This window comes from Sorex fumeus, unplaced genomic scaffold (genome assembly GCF_029834395.1).
Source record: "Sorex fumeus unplaced genomic scaffold, SorFum_2.1 ptg000094l, whole genome shotgun sequence".
Classification (NCBI taxonomy): Eukaryota; Metazoa; Chordata; class Mammalia; order Eulipotyphla; family Soricidae; genus Sorex; species Sorex fumeus.
The window spans coordinates 8,079,682-8,094,246 of NW_026606151.1; the positions used below are offsets into that span (position 1 = coordinate 8,079,682).

General features: G+C 44.6%; 1 protein-coding gene across 1 annotated transcript in view; it reads right to left on the reverse strand.

Annotated features, from left to right (window-relative positions):
• Nucleotides 1–14,565, reverse strand: part of DTNBP1 (dystrobrevin binding protein 1) — a 105,067-nt gene that overhangs the window by 66,933 nt on the left and 23,569 nt on the right. The window contains exon 5 of the mRNA XM_056132269.1: nucleotides 11,009–11,141. Within this exon, the coding sequence (XP_055988244.1) occupies nucleotides 11,009–11,141 (133 nt within the window). The remainder of the gene's footprint in view (nucleotides 1–11,008; nucleotides 11,142–14,565) is intronic.

Here is a 14,565-nt window from a genome sequence, read left to right on the forward strand (position 1 = left end):
ACATGAAAGAAAAAACGTCAAATTATCTTTTTGGGTATAGTGTTTTCAAGTATTTTTAAGGTATAATTTTCCAAAAACACTTTTTTTTTTGGCTTTTTGGGTCACACCCGGCGATGCACAGGGGTAACTCCTGGCTTTGCACTCAGGAATCACTCCTGGCGGTGCTCAGGGGACAATACGGGATGCTGGGAATCGAACCCGGGTCGGCCGCGTGCAAGGCAAATGCCCTACCCGCTGTGCCATTGCTCCAGCCCCCCAAAACACTCTAAACACACCATTAACCAGGCTGATGGGGAGCCCCCGTGTCCTGACTAACGTGATTTCCTAACACGTGAACAATCAATTTTGAAAGAGAATAGAGCAGAAGAGAGTAACACAAATGATGCTGAACATAATCTGATACTTGAGGTTTTAAATGAACATTTGTTTTACCTCAGCACAGCAGATGCCTAAATCTTCAAAGCTCTGCAGCTATACACAAATACTGAATAACTTACACATCGCCCGGCAGCTCGAGGTGGGCAGGGAAGAGCCTGAGCCAGTGAAAGCCCACTGGGCCCTTCTAGGTCACAGAGCTTTACCGCTTTCCCGGAACAGAAAGATGCTCGAGTCGAATCACTCATTTAAATGGAGAAACCAATTCAGTGCCTGACTCCAGGGCATCTAGCGGGTAAAGGGAAGTCAGCAGTCAGAACGGAGCCCCTCTCTCCTACAGAATTTCCAGGGGTTATGGTAGCGCTGTAGCACTGTCCTCCTGTTGTCCATCGATTTGCTCAAGCGGACACCAGTAACGTCTCACAACAAACTATGAGACTTGTTGTTACTGTTTTTGGCATATCGACTATGCCATGGGAAGCTTGCCAGGCTTTGCCATGCAGGCGGGATATTCTCGGTAGCTTCTTGAGAGGGGCGGAGGAATCAAACCCAGGTCGTCCACGTCTAAGGCAAATGCCCTACCTGCTGTGCTATCGCTCCAGCCCAGGGGCTATCGGTGCTAAGTAAATATCCCTACTGTAGGGGACAAGGAGGGGATGCGTCCTAGAACACCAGAGGAATTTTCTAAGGCCCAGATTTTAAAACTCGCACAGCCCCATGTCCATCCTGTGGACAGTCAGGAGTCAGATGCTGGGATACGGGATGGAATGGCAGCCGCATGAGGGAAGAATCCAGGGAAGGGAGCTGGCAGAAAGAGGCTGCAGGCAGGGCCGGAAAGGCTGAACCCCGGCTCTGGCCCACATCTGGAAGCCCTGGCCGTGCCGTGAGGAAGGGGCTGGACGGCACAGTAGCTTTCCAGCTGTGAGACTGTGCGGAAATGGCTCCAAGACCATTGTGGAGTATGGGCTGCCATTAGCAACTGAGACTGTCTGAGAAGCTTTCATGGTTTGTTTTTTTTTTCTTTTGGGGTCACACCCGGTGATGCACAGGGGCTACCCCAGCTCTGTACTCAGGAATTACCCCCTGGAGGTGCTCAGGGGACCATATGGGATGTTGGGAATTGAACCCGGGTCAGCCACATGCAAGGCAAACGCCCTACCACTGTGCTATCACTCCAGCCCCAAGCTTTCGTGCTTTCAGGGTCAGGGACCCCTGAGCTGAACCCCGGGTATCCATACCCTCCTGCGTCAGAGACGAGTACAGCTTGTGATTTTGGTTTATGAGGATGCAATGGTTGGCCTGTTTTTAATTCATATTTGTTTGATCCATGTACTTATGAAATCCAGAAGTTTTACAATTCCCTCAGCTTTCACTTGACCGGTTGCTGTGCTTATAACAACTCCTTCAAGCTAGTTGGCGGGATCTAGAGCTGAAAGATACTGAATTTCGGGGTAAAATGAAACTTTACTGAGGGAAAAAAAAGGGGGAGGGTGCCATGTAGCTTAGCCCTGTACTTCAAGGACGTTAATCACGGGCCAGAGCAATAGTACAGCAGGCGGGATGTTTGCCTTGCACCCAGCCAACCCAGGTTTGATCCCCAGCATCCCATAGAGTGGGATGGGATCCCTAAGGCATCCCTAAGACTGCCAGGAGTGATTCCCCAGTGCAGAGCCAGAAGCAAGGCCTGAGCACTGATGGATGACCCCCCGCTACCCAAAAAAGACATTAATCATATTGATATCACAATGAAACCTACTGGATAAGTCGAAAAGACTGCTAATAATACATTCAAAAGTTATGAATCACTCTTTAGGTTGCTTAAAACAGCTAGTATATCTAATTATGAAAATCATAACTTAAAACAATTTGCAAAGCACAATATTTAATTTATGAAAAAGCGTATCTAAGAGTTTAATAATGTCATAAGTGGTGCACATGGAGGTTAAGTGGGAGGAAAAGGCATGATTATATCATACTCGTTGCTATTTAGATTTTCTTCATTATCCAATAGAAAAATTAAAATGGCCAGGACACTCGACTAGTAACACTACTCCTAAAAAGCCAGTAATACTGGTCTTGAAGAAGCAGTATTCAACTCTGTTCTATTTTACTAGTATGACAGTGTCTGAAAAGACCATCCTAGCTAACAGGATTATGAGAAGTCTATTTCACTTTGATTAGTGATAAGAACTGGAACGTTCAATTTAGAATGAGGTGGCATTTCACTCTAAGCTACTTTGTCCCTCAGTATTACACACACTACCCGGAGCACAGAAGGAACTGCTCAGAGAGGAGCTTAGATGTACAAGCTTGGAAACCCACCTCTGCCCCCTACAGGCGAGATGAAGTGTCTCACCCCAAGAAGTGGGTCACCAATGACATCCTGCAAAACCGTCAAAACACCTCACTGGGGCAAAGCAGATAACAAAACAACTATGAGAGGAGCTTGCAGGGACTAATTTTTGCTACAAAAACTTCAGAGATAAAAATGTAGATTTCCGTTTTGTAAGAGAAAGTTAAACTAACAATCCTGTCAATCAATACTGACCATCCTGTAACCACAATCTATGGATTTAACAGGCCAAATTACAAACATTCTGATTTCTTCAGACAAATTTATTTACCTGTAAATCACAGTGAGGGCTGTGGCCTTAAGCCTAAGATCTCTCATAAGGGAGGATCAGATTCCAAATGGCTTTTTAAAAAAGAATAAATGAAAACAAGCCAATAATTATATAGAAAATACATTCTTTTTACCTTTTAAATTTTATTTGAACAGATGGCAATTTCCATTTAGTCTAGCTCTGTTGGTTGACTACAAAGTTAATGAGGCCAGGATCTTAAATGAAGTTGATCCCTAGGCAAGCCAATTAATTTCTCACAGAGAGAAATTCCACGCTAGGTACAAATTGAACTTGCTCCCTTATTTCATTCTTGTGTTAATAAAATGGGGACCAGGTGAAAACAGGAGTGATTTAGTACCAATGTGGAACAATTATACAGAAAAAGAGAAATCAGATCTTGCCCTGAACAGGCCACAATGACCTCTGTGCTGAATGGCAAATCCAACCTTTCAAATGCTTCAAAAACTCTGCGCCCCTTTTCTGGCTACCACTAAATTCCCGTTTATGTCCCTCCCTTTAACAAGTTCCAAAGGAGGCCTGGGGACTGGATTCAGGGCTAGGGACCTTTCAGTGCCCATAGGAGCCTTTGTGGAGCTTGATCCTGGACTGCCCTATGGCACCAGGTAAGATCCAGGCATTGCTGGGTGCAATCCTGGGTGCCCCAAACGACACCCCCTACCAGAAGAATAAAATAAAAGCAAACAGTTTCACGGGCGCCTGAGGACCTTTCAAATCCAGTTGAATCTCCAATTTAGCATTTAGGAGACCTATGATCAATTTTTTTTCTTTCTTTTCTTCTTTCTTTTTTTGGAGGGGTCACATCCAGCAATGCTCAGGGGTTGCTCCTGGCTCATGCACTCAGGAATTACTCCTGGCGGGGCTTGGGGGACCATATGGGATGCTGGGGATCAAACCCTGGTCGGCCGCATGCAAGGCAAACACCCTACCTGCTCTTATGGCTCTGGTCCTCACCTACTTTTACAACTGCCTTCCTACTTTCAGTTCCTGTTCATCATTCCAGGAATGTTTCTGAAATATCTCTGGGGGATGAGGGGGAGCCTGTTTGCTGCCCCGTCCCCCTGAGGACTGCATAGACACCCCTCCTCCTTTTCTCTGCTGCCACCGACCTCTGACCTTGACCTGGCGCTTCTGTCTGACGGGCGAGTTACAACTATCCGTGTGCTCTCATCTCTTTGAGGAACAAATACTTCAGGAGTAAAGATTCTATTTTCTTATCCTTTGTTCCCACTACTATCTAATATGCTGAATTCATTTAAGGACAATTTCTCAAGAAGAAAAAGAAAAAGGAAACACTTAAAACATAAATAAGAACCAAGAAAGCAAATCTCTTAATTCTCAGTCATCTAATTCAAATATTAAGAGCTAGGCTCCAACTTGTGAAAGAATAAATCGGGGGAGAGAGAGACTCCAAAACACTGAATGATACAGAGGTTCTTTATTATTGGGGTGTCAAACCAGGTTGTGTTATCAGTAACTTAAAGTAACTAAAAGCAACGGAAATACCCCATTTTCACTCATAACAGGCTCAGATTCAGTAATAAAATATAAAAGAATATACTGATAAAAATAAACTTTCTTTTTATTTTATATACATATGTGTATGTATATATTTATTTATAGCATAAAGGGCTAAGACACTTGCCCTGCATGCATCCAGCCCTGGTATGATCATGTACCACACATGTTACTATGAGCACAGAGCCACGAACAGAGCTGAACGCTGTCAGGGGCGTCCAACCCCTTCCCCCAATATATCTTCAAGTAATAATTATAAGCATAGACAGGGTGTACAATCTGAATGTTTCACATTCATTTTAAAGTGGCAGAAATCTGACTTCTGCTGCCACCTGTTCAATTTCTATCATGAGCTGCACATATTGGTGAATTTGGTAGCCAATCTATGAATGAATGTACATAAATGTCTGAATATACGTACATAAAGCCCTAGTAGGCCTCCGTGGGTACTAATATACCTTTACACGAAGCTCAGACCTCACCATTTTGCTCGCTTTAACAACAGCATATGTCTCATTGAGAGATTAGCGGAAAAGATAGGTGGAATTTTACTGTGGAAAAGCCATTTGGGACCGCCTGACAGCTGTGCAGGAAAGAGCTTCACAAATCTTTGTGAGACGCCTGTCCCGGAGGAAGGGTGATTCTGCTCAGGATTTTCCTTTGTGCCATTTGTTTAAAATACGTTTCTGCTGTGTTAAATACACACATTCTAAAAGCGGAGGGGCCCCACCAAAGGTAATCGCTCCACACTTGATTTTTCTAAATGAGAAACATTTTCTAAAAGAAAATCAGCTTCGACACATGAAGAAGTCCTGTTGGGCAGCAAACCCAGAGCCCTCAGAGAGGTTGGGTACTGGAATAAGATTCATCAAACATTTGCTCTCTTATGCGATTAGAGAACAAGATGGTAAGAGTAAGGTAACGGGAGCTTTAAGAAGTACGTTAACACAAGACATTATAAACAAACAAGGGCACACTGAAGAAGGTCCAAGGAGTTCTTTTTTTTGGGGGGGGAGGAGGTCACACCCAACGACACTCAGGGGTTACTCCTGGTTCTGCACTCAGGAATCACTCCTGGCAGTACTCAGGGCAACATATGGGCTGCCGGGGATTGAATTCGGGTTGGCTGCATGCAAGGCAAACGTCCTACCTGCTGTACTATCGCTCCGGGCCTCAAGGTCTAAGGCGTTAATGTGCCTCTGGAAAGGCCTAATTTTAGACAGTCACCCAGATAATAAGAAAATTTATTTTATAAAACACTAAAAGCTGTGACATTTCCCCCCATTAGATGCTCCCCCAAATCTTTTTTGGTTTGGTTTGGTTTCGAGGTCCCATCTGGTGATGCTCCGAGGTCACTCTGGGCTCTGTGCTCAGGAATTATTCCTGGAGGTGTTCAGAGGACCATGTGGGATGCCGGGAATTGAACACATGCAAGGTAAGAGCCCTAACCACTGAGCTATCTTTCCTACCCCTCCCTCAAATTCTTTCCAGAGAAAAGCAAAATCAATTTATCAGGTGAAGTCAGACTAAAAGTCAGACTCAGTATACCGAGGCTGTTTTCCACTAACTGCACTGCTACATAAGAATTAATAGACTCTTTTGTACTAAAAGATAGTAGCTGTCTTTTTAAAGTCAAACAAACAAACACTGTCCTCCCATTGTTCATCGATTTGCTTGAACGGGTCCAGTAATGTTTCCATTTTGAGACTTGTTGTTACTGTGTTTGGCATATCGAATACATCACAGGTAGCTTGCCAGGCTCTGCCGTGTGGGCGAGATACTCTCGGTAGCTTGCCGGGCTCTCCGAGAGGGGTGAAGGAATCGAACCCAGCTCGGCTGGGCTGGCTGTGCGCAAGGCAAATGCCCTACTGCTGTGCTATTGCTTTTTAAAGTAGTTCATATAAAATAAACCCAACTATAGAGAAAATTAAGACAAGTATTGACATCGCAAGCCTCACAGAAGCAACAGGATTAGACTACCCTCTAGTGGACGTTTAAGAGTAGTCAATAAACATTTTCAAACATTTTATGAGTTTTACGATAAAAGTCCATTATATTTATTTTACAGGAGATAAGAACGTTTGTATAATCTAGATGAAAACATTCCACTTCCTGTTCAGCCACTGTATTTCAGTGTACTGGGGATTACAAAATTATCCACTCGCCAATTTCACGCACTTCTGACTCGGAAACTATTTGGTAGGACATTTTATGCATAATCTCCATCCTGGCCCGTTTCTGTCTAAGAATAACGGTTCTGTAGACCACGGAGGCTGGAGAGGTTCCCACCGGCAGCCAGGGCCCAGATTTCTCCGCTCGAGCAGTGAGTGGCACTCATTAAGTGTGAAGTGATTAATGGCTGCTCCTCTCTGACATCTCATCAACACTCCAGCCACTCTGGGAAGCCAGCAAGGATGCCTGTCGCCACTTTACAGACAAGAACTGGGGAAGCTCAGGGAGAGAAAGGAGCATACAGGGCCACGTCCAGCCAGGGAGCTGTGGGACGGGGAATCTAGGTGGGAGAATCCTCATCTTCCACTTCTCAGCACACCTTCATCATTTCTTTCGCAAGACACAGGCCTTTGTGAAAGTGATAACCTGCATGAGCTTCCGCCCTTCACTGGCATATCACACAGTTTAAAGAAGGGAAAAAAAAAAAAGGAGTGTATTCCTTTCTCAACAACTCCTGGGGAATCAGGAAATCAAAATGTAGTTTTAGAATAATGGCATCATCAAAAAGCCAAACTGATCAAAAGTCAACACCTCCATCCTTTTCTTATTAATCAGGGCAGATGTGGGCTGGAGAGATGGGGTATTGGGTAGGGCGCTTGCCTTGGACATGACTATTCCCGGCTGAGTTCTATTCCGGCTCCCTGGGTGCCAAACCAGGAATAAGTCTTGAGACTGCTAGGTGTGGCCCAAAACACACACACACACACACACACACACACACACACACACACACACACACACACCCTACATAGGGGGATATTTATATTTTCTCTAGAGAGCAAGACAAGACTTAAGAGAATAAAACAGGCTATAAAACGGAGGGACAAAGAGCGGAAGGGCAGAGTTCAGGGAACGCAGGAGTCTGCAGGTGGGACAGTCTTTCCTCACTTCCTCATTTAGTGGCATTTAGGTTCATGTTACTACAAGGTCTTATATTGCTGATAAATTATTTTGAGGTGATAAAAAAAAAAGAATCCTGCCATATCTGAGGGAATATTCAAAGCATAGGTTATGTGGCCCAGGAGATGGTCCAAAGGGCTAGAGCATGCGGGAGAGCCGAGTGCAAACCAGAGCCCCTAGGAACCATACCTGAGCACTGAGCCAGAAGTCACCCCTCAGCACCTCCAGGTTTGGCCCAAGAACCACGACAATAAAAATTAAAGCACTGCTTCGAATACAAAGGACTGCTGTACCAGCAAACAACTATGTAAACAACAATAATTCATTTTTATACACCCTACCACACAAAACTGGGCTTCAAATTATTTTTATACTATAGATCTGCAAATATTAGCACTAATTCAAGTCACTTCTCTAGGAGTTTCACAACTTCAAAAGGTCTCTGTTTGTTTTTTGGGCCACACCCAGCTGTGCTCAGGGGTTACTCCAGGCTCTGTGCTCAGGGATCCCTGGCAGGTTTCAGGGGACCAACCATATGGGTTGCTGGGATTCGAACCCGGGTCAGCTTCTTGCAAGGCAAATGCCCTATGGTTCCACACTCCCCAAATGCCTCTTAACCAGCTTTTCGAGGTCAACAAATACGAAGCCCCTGGAATTCCAGTCTTGACTTGCTGTCTCCTACAGTCAGTCATTCATCATTAAGTATAAATATCAGGCAGAGAAAAGCCAACAGTGTAAAACCCAAAGGTAGCACATATTTCAAATGTTGACTGTAACTGACATTAGAAATCACCATATAGATTTGAGAGCTATTTTCTAAGCAAACTGAATCCGAAAACATGATTCAAATTATGTAGAAGTACATTACCTGTCCAAATGAGTTTTCCCGAGACCTCTTGCACTGTAATTTACCTTTAAAGGTTCTTGGCTTCAAACTACTTGAAACAGCTCTGGACACCCATACGCCCCTGTCATTACGGGCGCTAAAATGCATTTTCTAAGGAGGAAGGCCATACATCAGGAAGCACTTTTCTTCAAGGTATTAGATCACTAATATTACTTCAGGGTAAAATGATTACTTTTCTTCGGGATATTAGAATCCTAAGAATGAAAATGCATTCTTTTAATACAACTTACATAAACTGAAGCTTCTTAGCAGAATTAACTAGGAAAAGACTTATTTGTAGCACCAAAAAAAAAAAAAAAATGGCAGCGAAGGTCCAGGAGAAGAATTTACTCTCAGTTGGGGAGAGGGGGGGAGTTTATCATAGACAATGTCTCCACAAAGAAACATACCGCTGGAAGCCTGGGCTGCTGTGCTGGCATGAGGCTGATGCAGTCACAGAACAGTCAAGTGCATCCTTGTGGCACAGCTGTTCGGGATCTCTGGGCCGGAGTTAAGTGTGAAATCTCTGGCACACCACAACCCAGAGAATCCTGGCACTGTAGCTAAGAGTGCACAATTCCCAGAAAGCACTGCAAGTTAAGCGTCTGGCCAAGTGTATACAATAACTGGTCCTTCCAATAATAACAGGAAGGGAAGAGAAAAAGATTAAAAAAAAATCTTCAGGGGCTGGAGTGATAGCATAGCAGGTAGGGCGTTTGCCTTGCACATGGCTGACCCGGGTTCAATTCACAACATCCCATATGGTCCCCCGAGCACCGCCAGGAGGAATTCCTGAGTGCAAAGCCAGGAGTAACCCCTGTGCATCGTTGGGTGTGACCCAAAAACAAAAAGCAAAAAAAAGGAAAAAATTGCAAAGCTCTCTCTATGCAAATATCAGCCAAGACTCTATACTGATGTGCATATTCTATGAACAGACATCATCAACCAGCATTATCCACAATCTCCTTTCCATGCCCCGACTTCAGTTGTTAGGAAACAAGGCAACTGAGGACTATTAACTACTAACAACTCCCAACCTAATGCCTCATCCGCCTGGCTTAGGATCCTGGGTGCGCATCTTCTTAACCGTGTGACCTTGGACAGGTCATCACCTGCCAAGAATCACGAAAGCTACTTTTGCAGGGTGCTTATGAATTAAAGATAATGTTTCTGTAAAGCCCCTAAAGATCTCAGGTATCCGACTGGTGCCAATTTAATTATGGGATACGGGTGGGGACTGTCTATGTAACTCAAAAACAATAAAAACGCTTTATAACGTGCTAATTACTTGCTTTATAAACGTGTTCTGCTTTAGAAAAGGCAGTACTGAAAAACAAAAAAGCACGGAGTATCCTTACTTTATTACCTATAATACTAGCAGCTTATCCTCCATGTAAAGGGTTCTTGACTCCATTCTTTCAAGCATGGTTAGAAAACCGTCAGCCATAATATTATTCTAAGATGTGGCACTGTCAAGCAATGTATTAAGGAATAAAGCCTAGGGTCAGAGCACTTTTACAGTGAGCAGGACTCACAGCTGGGAATCATCCCTAACTCTAAGCACAGCTAGAGGTGACCCGACAAGAAATAAAGCATAATGCATTCCAATGGAAACAACAAAAACATAGTAAGTTCTACTGCATATGCATTTAGTAATCCTTTCACTAGATTTGTTTGATCCTCTTACCAGTTTGGGAACAGGAAAAAAGTTTACTTTTCTGAGAGGTGGGGCCCAACAAGTAGTGCTCAGGGCTAACTTCAGGCTCGGTGCTCAGGGTGACTCTCCTGGTAGTGCTCAAGGGCCATTATGCCGGGCTGGTGAATTGGAGTGAGCCACATACAAGGCAAACCCTAGAAACCCTGTTCTCTCTCTTCCCCTAAAATCACACCCAATCTCACCCAGCAACAGCTTACGGAGCACCTCCTTCCGGCAGGATCAAGTCCATCCCTTCTTCTGTTCTACAATGCTACTCAGAAACCACACCCTAACACAACCTGCCGTCACTTTCAGAATCCGGCAAACTTGGAACACATGCTCTGAACCAAAGCGAGGCAGAAAAATGTCATGGTGTTATTTTAGAACTAACACATGGCTACACTTTAAATAGATTTCTTAGGATCCAGGGGCAATCGGAAGACAGGATTAACTAGAACTCACGGGAGCTGGAGCGATAGCACAGAGGGAAAGGCGTTTGCCTTGCACGTGGCTGACCCGGGTTCGATTCCCAGCATCCCATACGGTCCCCTGAGCACCACCAGGAGTAATTCCTGAGTGCAAGAGCCAGGAGGAATCCCTGTGCATCGCCAGGTGTGACACAAAAAACAAACAAAAATTAGAACTCACTATTCAGCCCCCTCCCCAGTATGAGGTGCCGAGATTTTAAAGTGGCCTTGGATCCTGTGGTGCTTTGTCCCTTCCTGAGGAAGGGTGTACAGGGAAAAACGTGAAACTCACTCAGACTCCTGGTCATGGACTCCAGATCGGCCAGCAGACCCGGGAGCTGCCGCAGTTGCTCCAGCAGCTCGGAGAGACTGGTCTTCCTCTTCTCCCAGTGAGCTGAAAGCATGACCACCTCGCTGTCCACCAGCTGGGCAAGACACAGGGGGCAGGGGCAAGGGAAACCACAGTTCAGGCAGGAAGAAATTACAGTCGGCTCAGTGGGAACAAGTCAATGTTTTCTTCAAAAACCTTTGCACTGAGGATAGACAACGGGGCACTTTGAAGAAGACCAACACTGTTTTCTTTCTCAGGGAAAGAAACAACTAAATAGTCAGTGCAGAAAACCTGAAATTACTGCTTGAATATCATAACCCCTAAGTGACCTCAGAAATCACTCCTAAGTATACCCCATTCTCACGTAAACCCTGTATTTGGAAATCCAAATCTAGAAAGAAAAAAAAAACCCAAACTAAAAGATAATTAACAGGCAATTTTTTGTTTTACAAAATAAATTCTCTCAACAGAAAGGTTCCCTAGTGCATTCAGATTATCTGGTTATTCGATTTCCATGCAGATACTTAGTACATAAAGGTAGATGGCACTCTAGATGAAGGAATTATTACTCAATTCCAGAAAAAAGAGAAAAGAATTTAACAAAAATAAAGGGCATTCGGATGTCAAGCGTTCCTAATAGCAGGGTTGAGAGGCACTAGGTTAGTCTAAACTAATTCTGACTTCATTTCCTGAAGACTGTGAAGAAAATGATAGACACTAGCTTTTCCCAGATAATTTTGTTTTGGTTTTCACCTGGAAGGTGTATCCAAGGGCCTAGAATAAGATTTAGAAGGAGCAAACAGAGGTCACTTTTGAAAACATCCCCAGAAAAGAAGCAAGGCCTGGGAAAGATACCCATGTACCCATGTCCTACATAATAAAAGTTGGAAAATCCACTATATAAAACACATTTGAATGTTACATGCAAATCAGAAAAACCCCTGTAAGATGTAAAATCATTAGTACAAGAAACTAAGATGGTTTTTGTTTCTACTTTTAGTTGATTTTTTTTTTTTAGTATGGGGGGGGGTGGTCATACCCTCAATGCGGTTGGAAAATAAAAGTTGGAAAATCCACTATATAAAACACATTTGAATGTTACATGAAAATAAAAAAAAAACCCTCAGATGTAAAATCATTAGTATATGGAGCAAGATGGTTTTTGTTTCTACTTTTAGTTGATTCTTTTCTTTTTTCAGTATCTTTTTGGGGGGAGGTCACACCCACAATGCTCATGGGCCACACCTCATTCTTGGCTCTGCACTCAGGAATCACACATGGCAGAGCTTAGTAGACCATATGGAATTCTGGGGATTGAACACGAGTTGGCCACATGCAAGGCACGTGCCCTACCCCCTGGACCATCTCCCCAGCCCAAGATATAAAATTATTAGTATATGGGGACAAATTTTTTTCCCCTATATTTTTAACATTGTAGAAATTCAGTCATTCTGATGAAAAATTTCGGCAGGTGGGTGACAAGTGACACGCTGCCTCCCTCAGTCTGCCTCTGCTAGACGGATACTCACATCATCTCTCACATTGTACACTTCAACCGAACTGGGGTGTGGGGGGTGGGTGGGAGCATCAAACTGGACTCATTTTGCAATTCTCATTAATTATGCACATTTCGCCTACCGTGGTGCATTCAGGTACGTGCTCTGCACGCAGGAGGCCCGGGTTCAATCTGGGTCTCCTGAGCACACCCAGGAATGATCCCCCTACCCCAGCCCCAAGCACTGAGTCAGGGTTGTATAGAAATCCATAGCGCAGTTTTAAAAATTCTGAGCAGGGGCCAGAACGATAGTACAGTGGGTAGGGCGTTTGCCTTGCATGCAGCTGACCTGGGTTCAATCCCCGGTATCCCAAATGGTCCCCCAACCACTGCCAGGAGTAATTCCTGAGTGCAGAGCCAGGAGTAACCCCTGAGCATCGCTGGGTATGACGCCAACCCTCCCTTCCCCCCCAAAAAAAGTCCTGAGCAGTGGTAGTAGGTACCGCTGTGTTGTACCTGCGTTTATAAACTCCATTCAGAATAGTCAACCGGCTTCTGGCACTACACTACTGCTTGCCAGGTCCAATTTCAGGCACTGGAGGTGTGGTGTTGAAGAAAACTGAGAAGAGAACCTCGCCCTCTTTGTATTCATCCTGCCAGCTGAATTCTCTTCGCTTTCATTTCAAAATTCTTTAAAAGAAAACACTTTTTTTTTTTTTTGCTTTATGGGTCACACCCGGCGATGCACAGAGGTTACTCCTGGCTCTGCACTCAGGAATCACCCCTGACAGTGCTCAGGGGACGATATACGATACTGGGAATCGAACCTGGGTCATCCATGTGCAAGGTAAACACCCTACCCGCTGTGCTATCACTCCAACCCTGAAAACGCTTTTTTTTCCTTTTTTTTTTTTTTTTTTTGCTTTTTGGGTCACAACCGGCGATGCACAGGGGTTCCTCCTGGCTCATGCACTCAGGAATTACTCCTGGCGGTGCTCGGGGGGCCATATGGGATGCTGGGAATCAAACCCGGGTTGGCCGTGTACAAGGCAAACACCCTACCCGCTGTGCTATTGCTCCAGCCCCAAAAACGCTAATTCTTGACATCACAGAATCAATTTGAGAACAACTGACATATCTGCCATGGACCCTGGACCATGGCATAGCTTTTCAAAAATATGTTAAGTAGTCTGGCATCCTAGCTTATCCATGTGAAAATTTTAGAAAAAAATGTTAGATATTAATATGTTTTACTTTTTCTTACGATAGCACAGTGGTAGGGCATTTGCCTTGCACGCAGCCAGCATGGCCGACCCGAGTTCGATTCCTCCGCCCCTCTCGGAGAGCCCAGCAAGCTACTGAGAGTATTCGATATGCCAGACACAGTAACAACAAAGTCTCCAATGGAGACGTTACTGGGCCCGCTCGAGCAAATCGATGAACAACGGGAGGGCCTTTTCTTACTGAAAATTCATTTCTTTTAAGCTAAACTAGATCAATTCTCTGACAAAATTGGAAACTATCATCTTAATTTATAATAGAGGGTGCAGTAAAGAAAGGCTCTAACAATATATTAGAATGTCATTTTGGGGAGCTGGAGAGATAATACGGGAGATAAGATGCTTGCTTTGCACATGGCTGAGTGAGGTTTGATCTGCAGCATCACATATGGTCCCCTGAGCCCAACCAGGAGCCATCCCTGAGTGTTGAGACAGGAGTAAGCCCTGAGCATGGTCGAGCATAGCCACCAAGCCAAAACAAAGAATCATGGTCTTTCCGCTGTTCATCGATTTGCTCGAGCGGGCCCAGTAACGTCTCCATCATGAGACTTATTGTTACTGTGTTTGGCATATCGAATACGTCACAGGTAGCTTGCCAGGCTCTGCCGTGCGGGCGAGATACTCTCGGTAGCTTGCCGGGCTCTCCGAGAGGAGCGGAAGAATCGAACTCGGGTCGGCCATGTTGGCCACTTGTAAGGCAAATGCCCTACCGCTGTGCTATCACTCCAGCCCAAACAAAATTA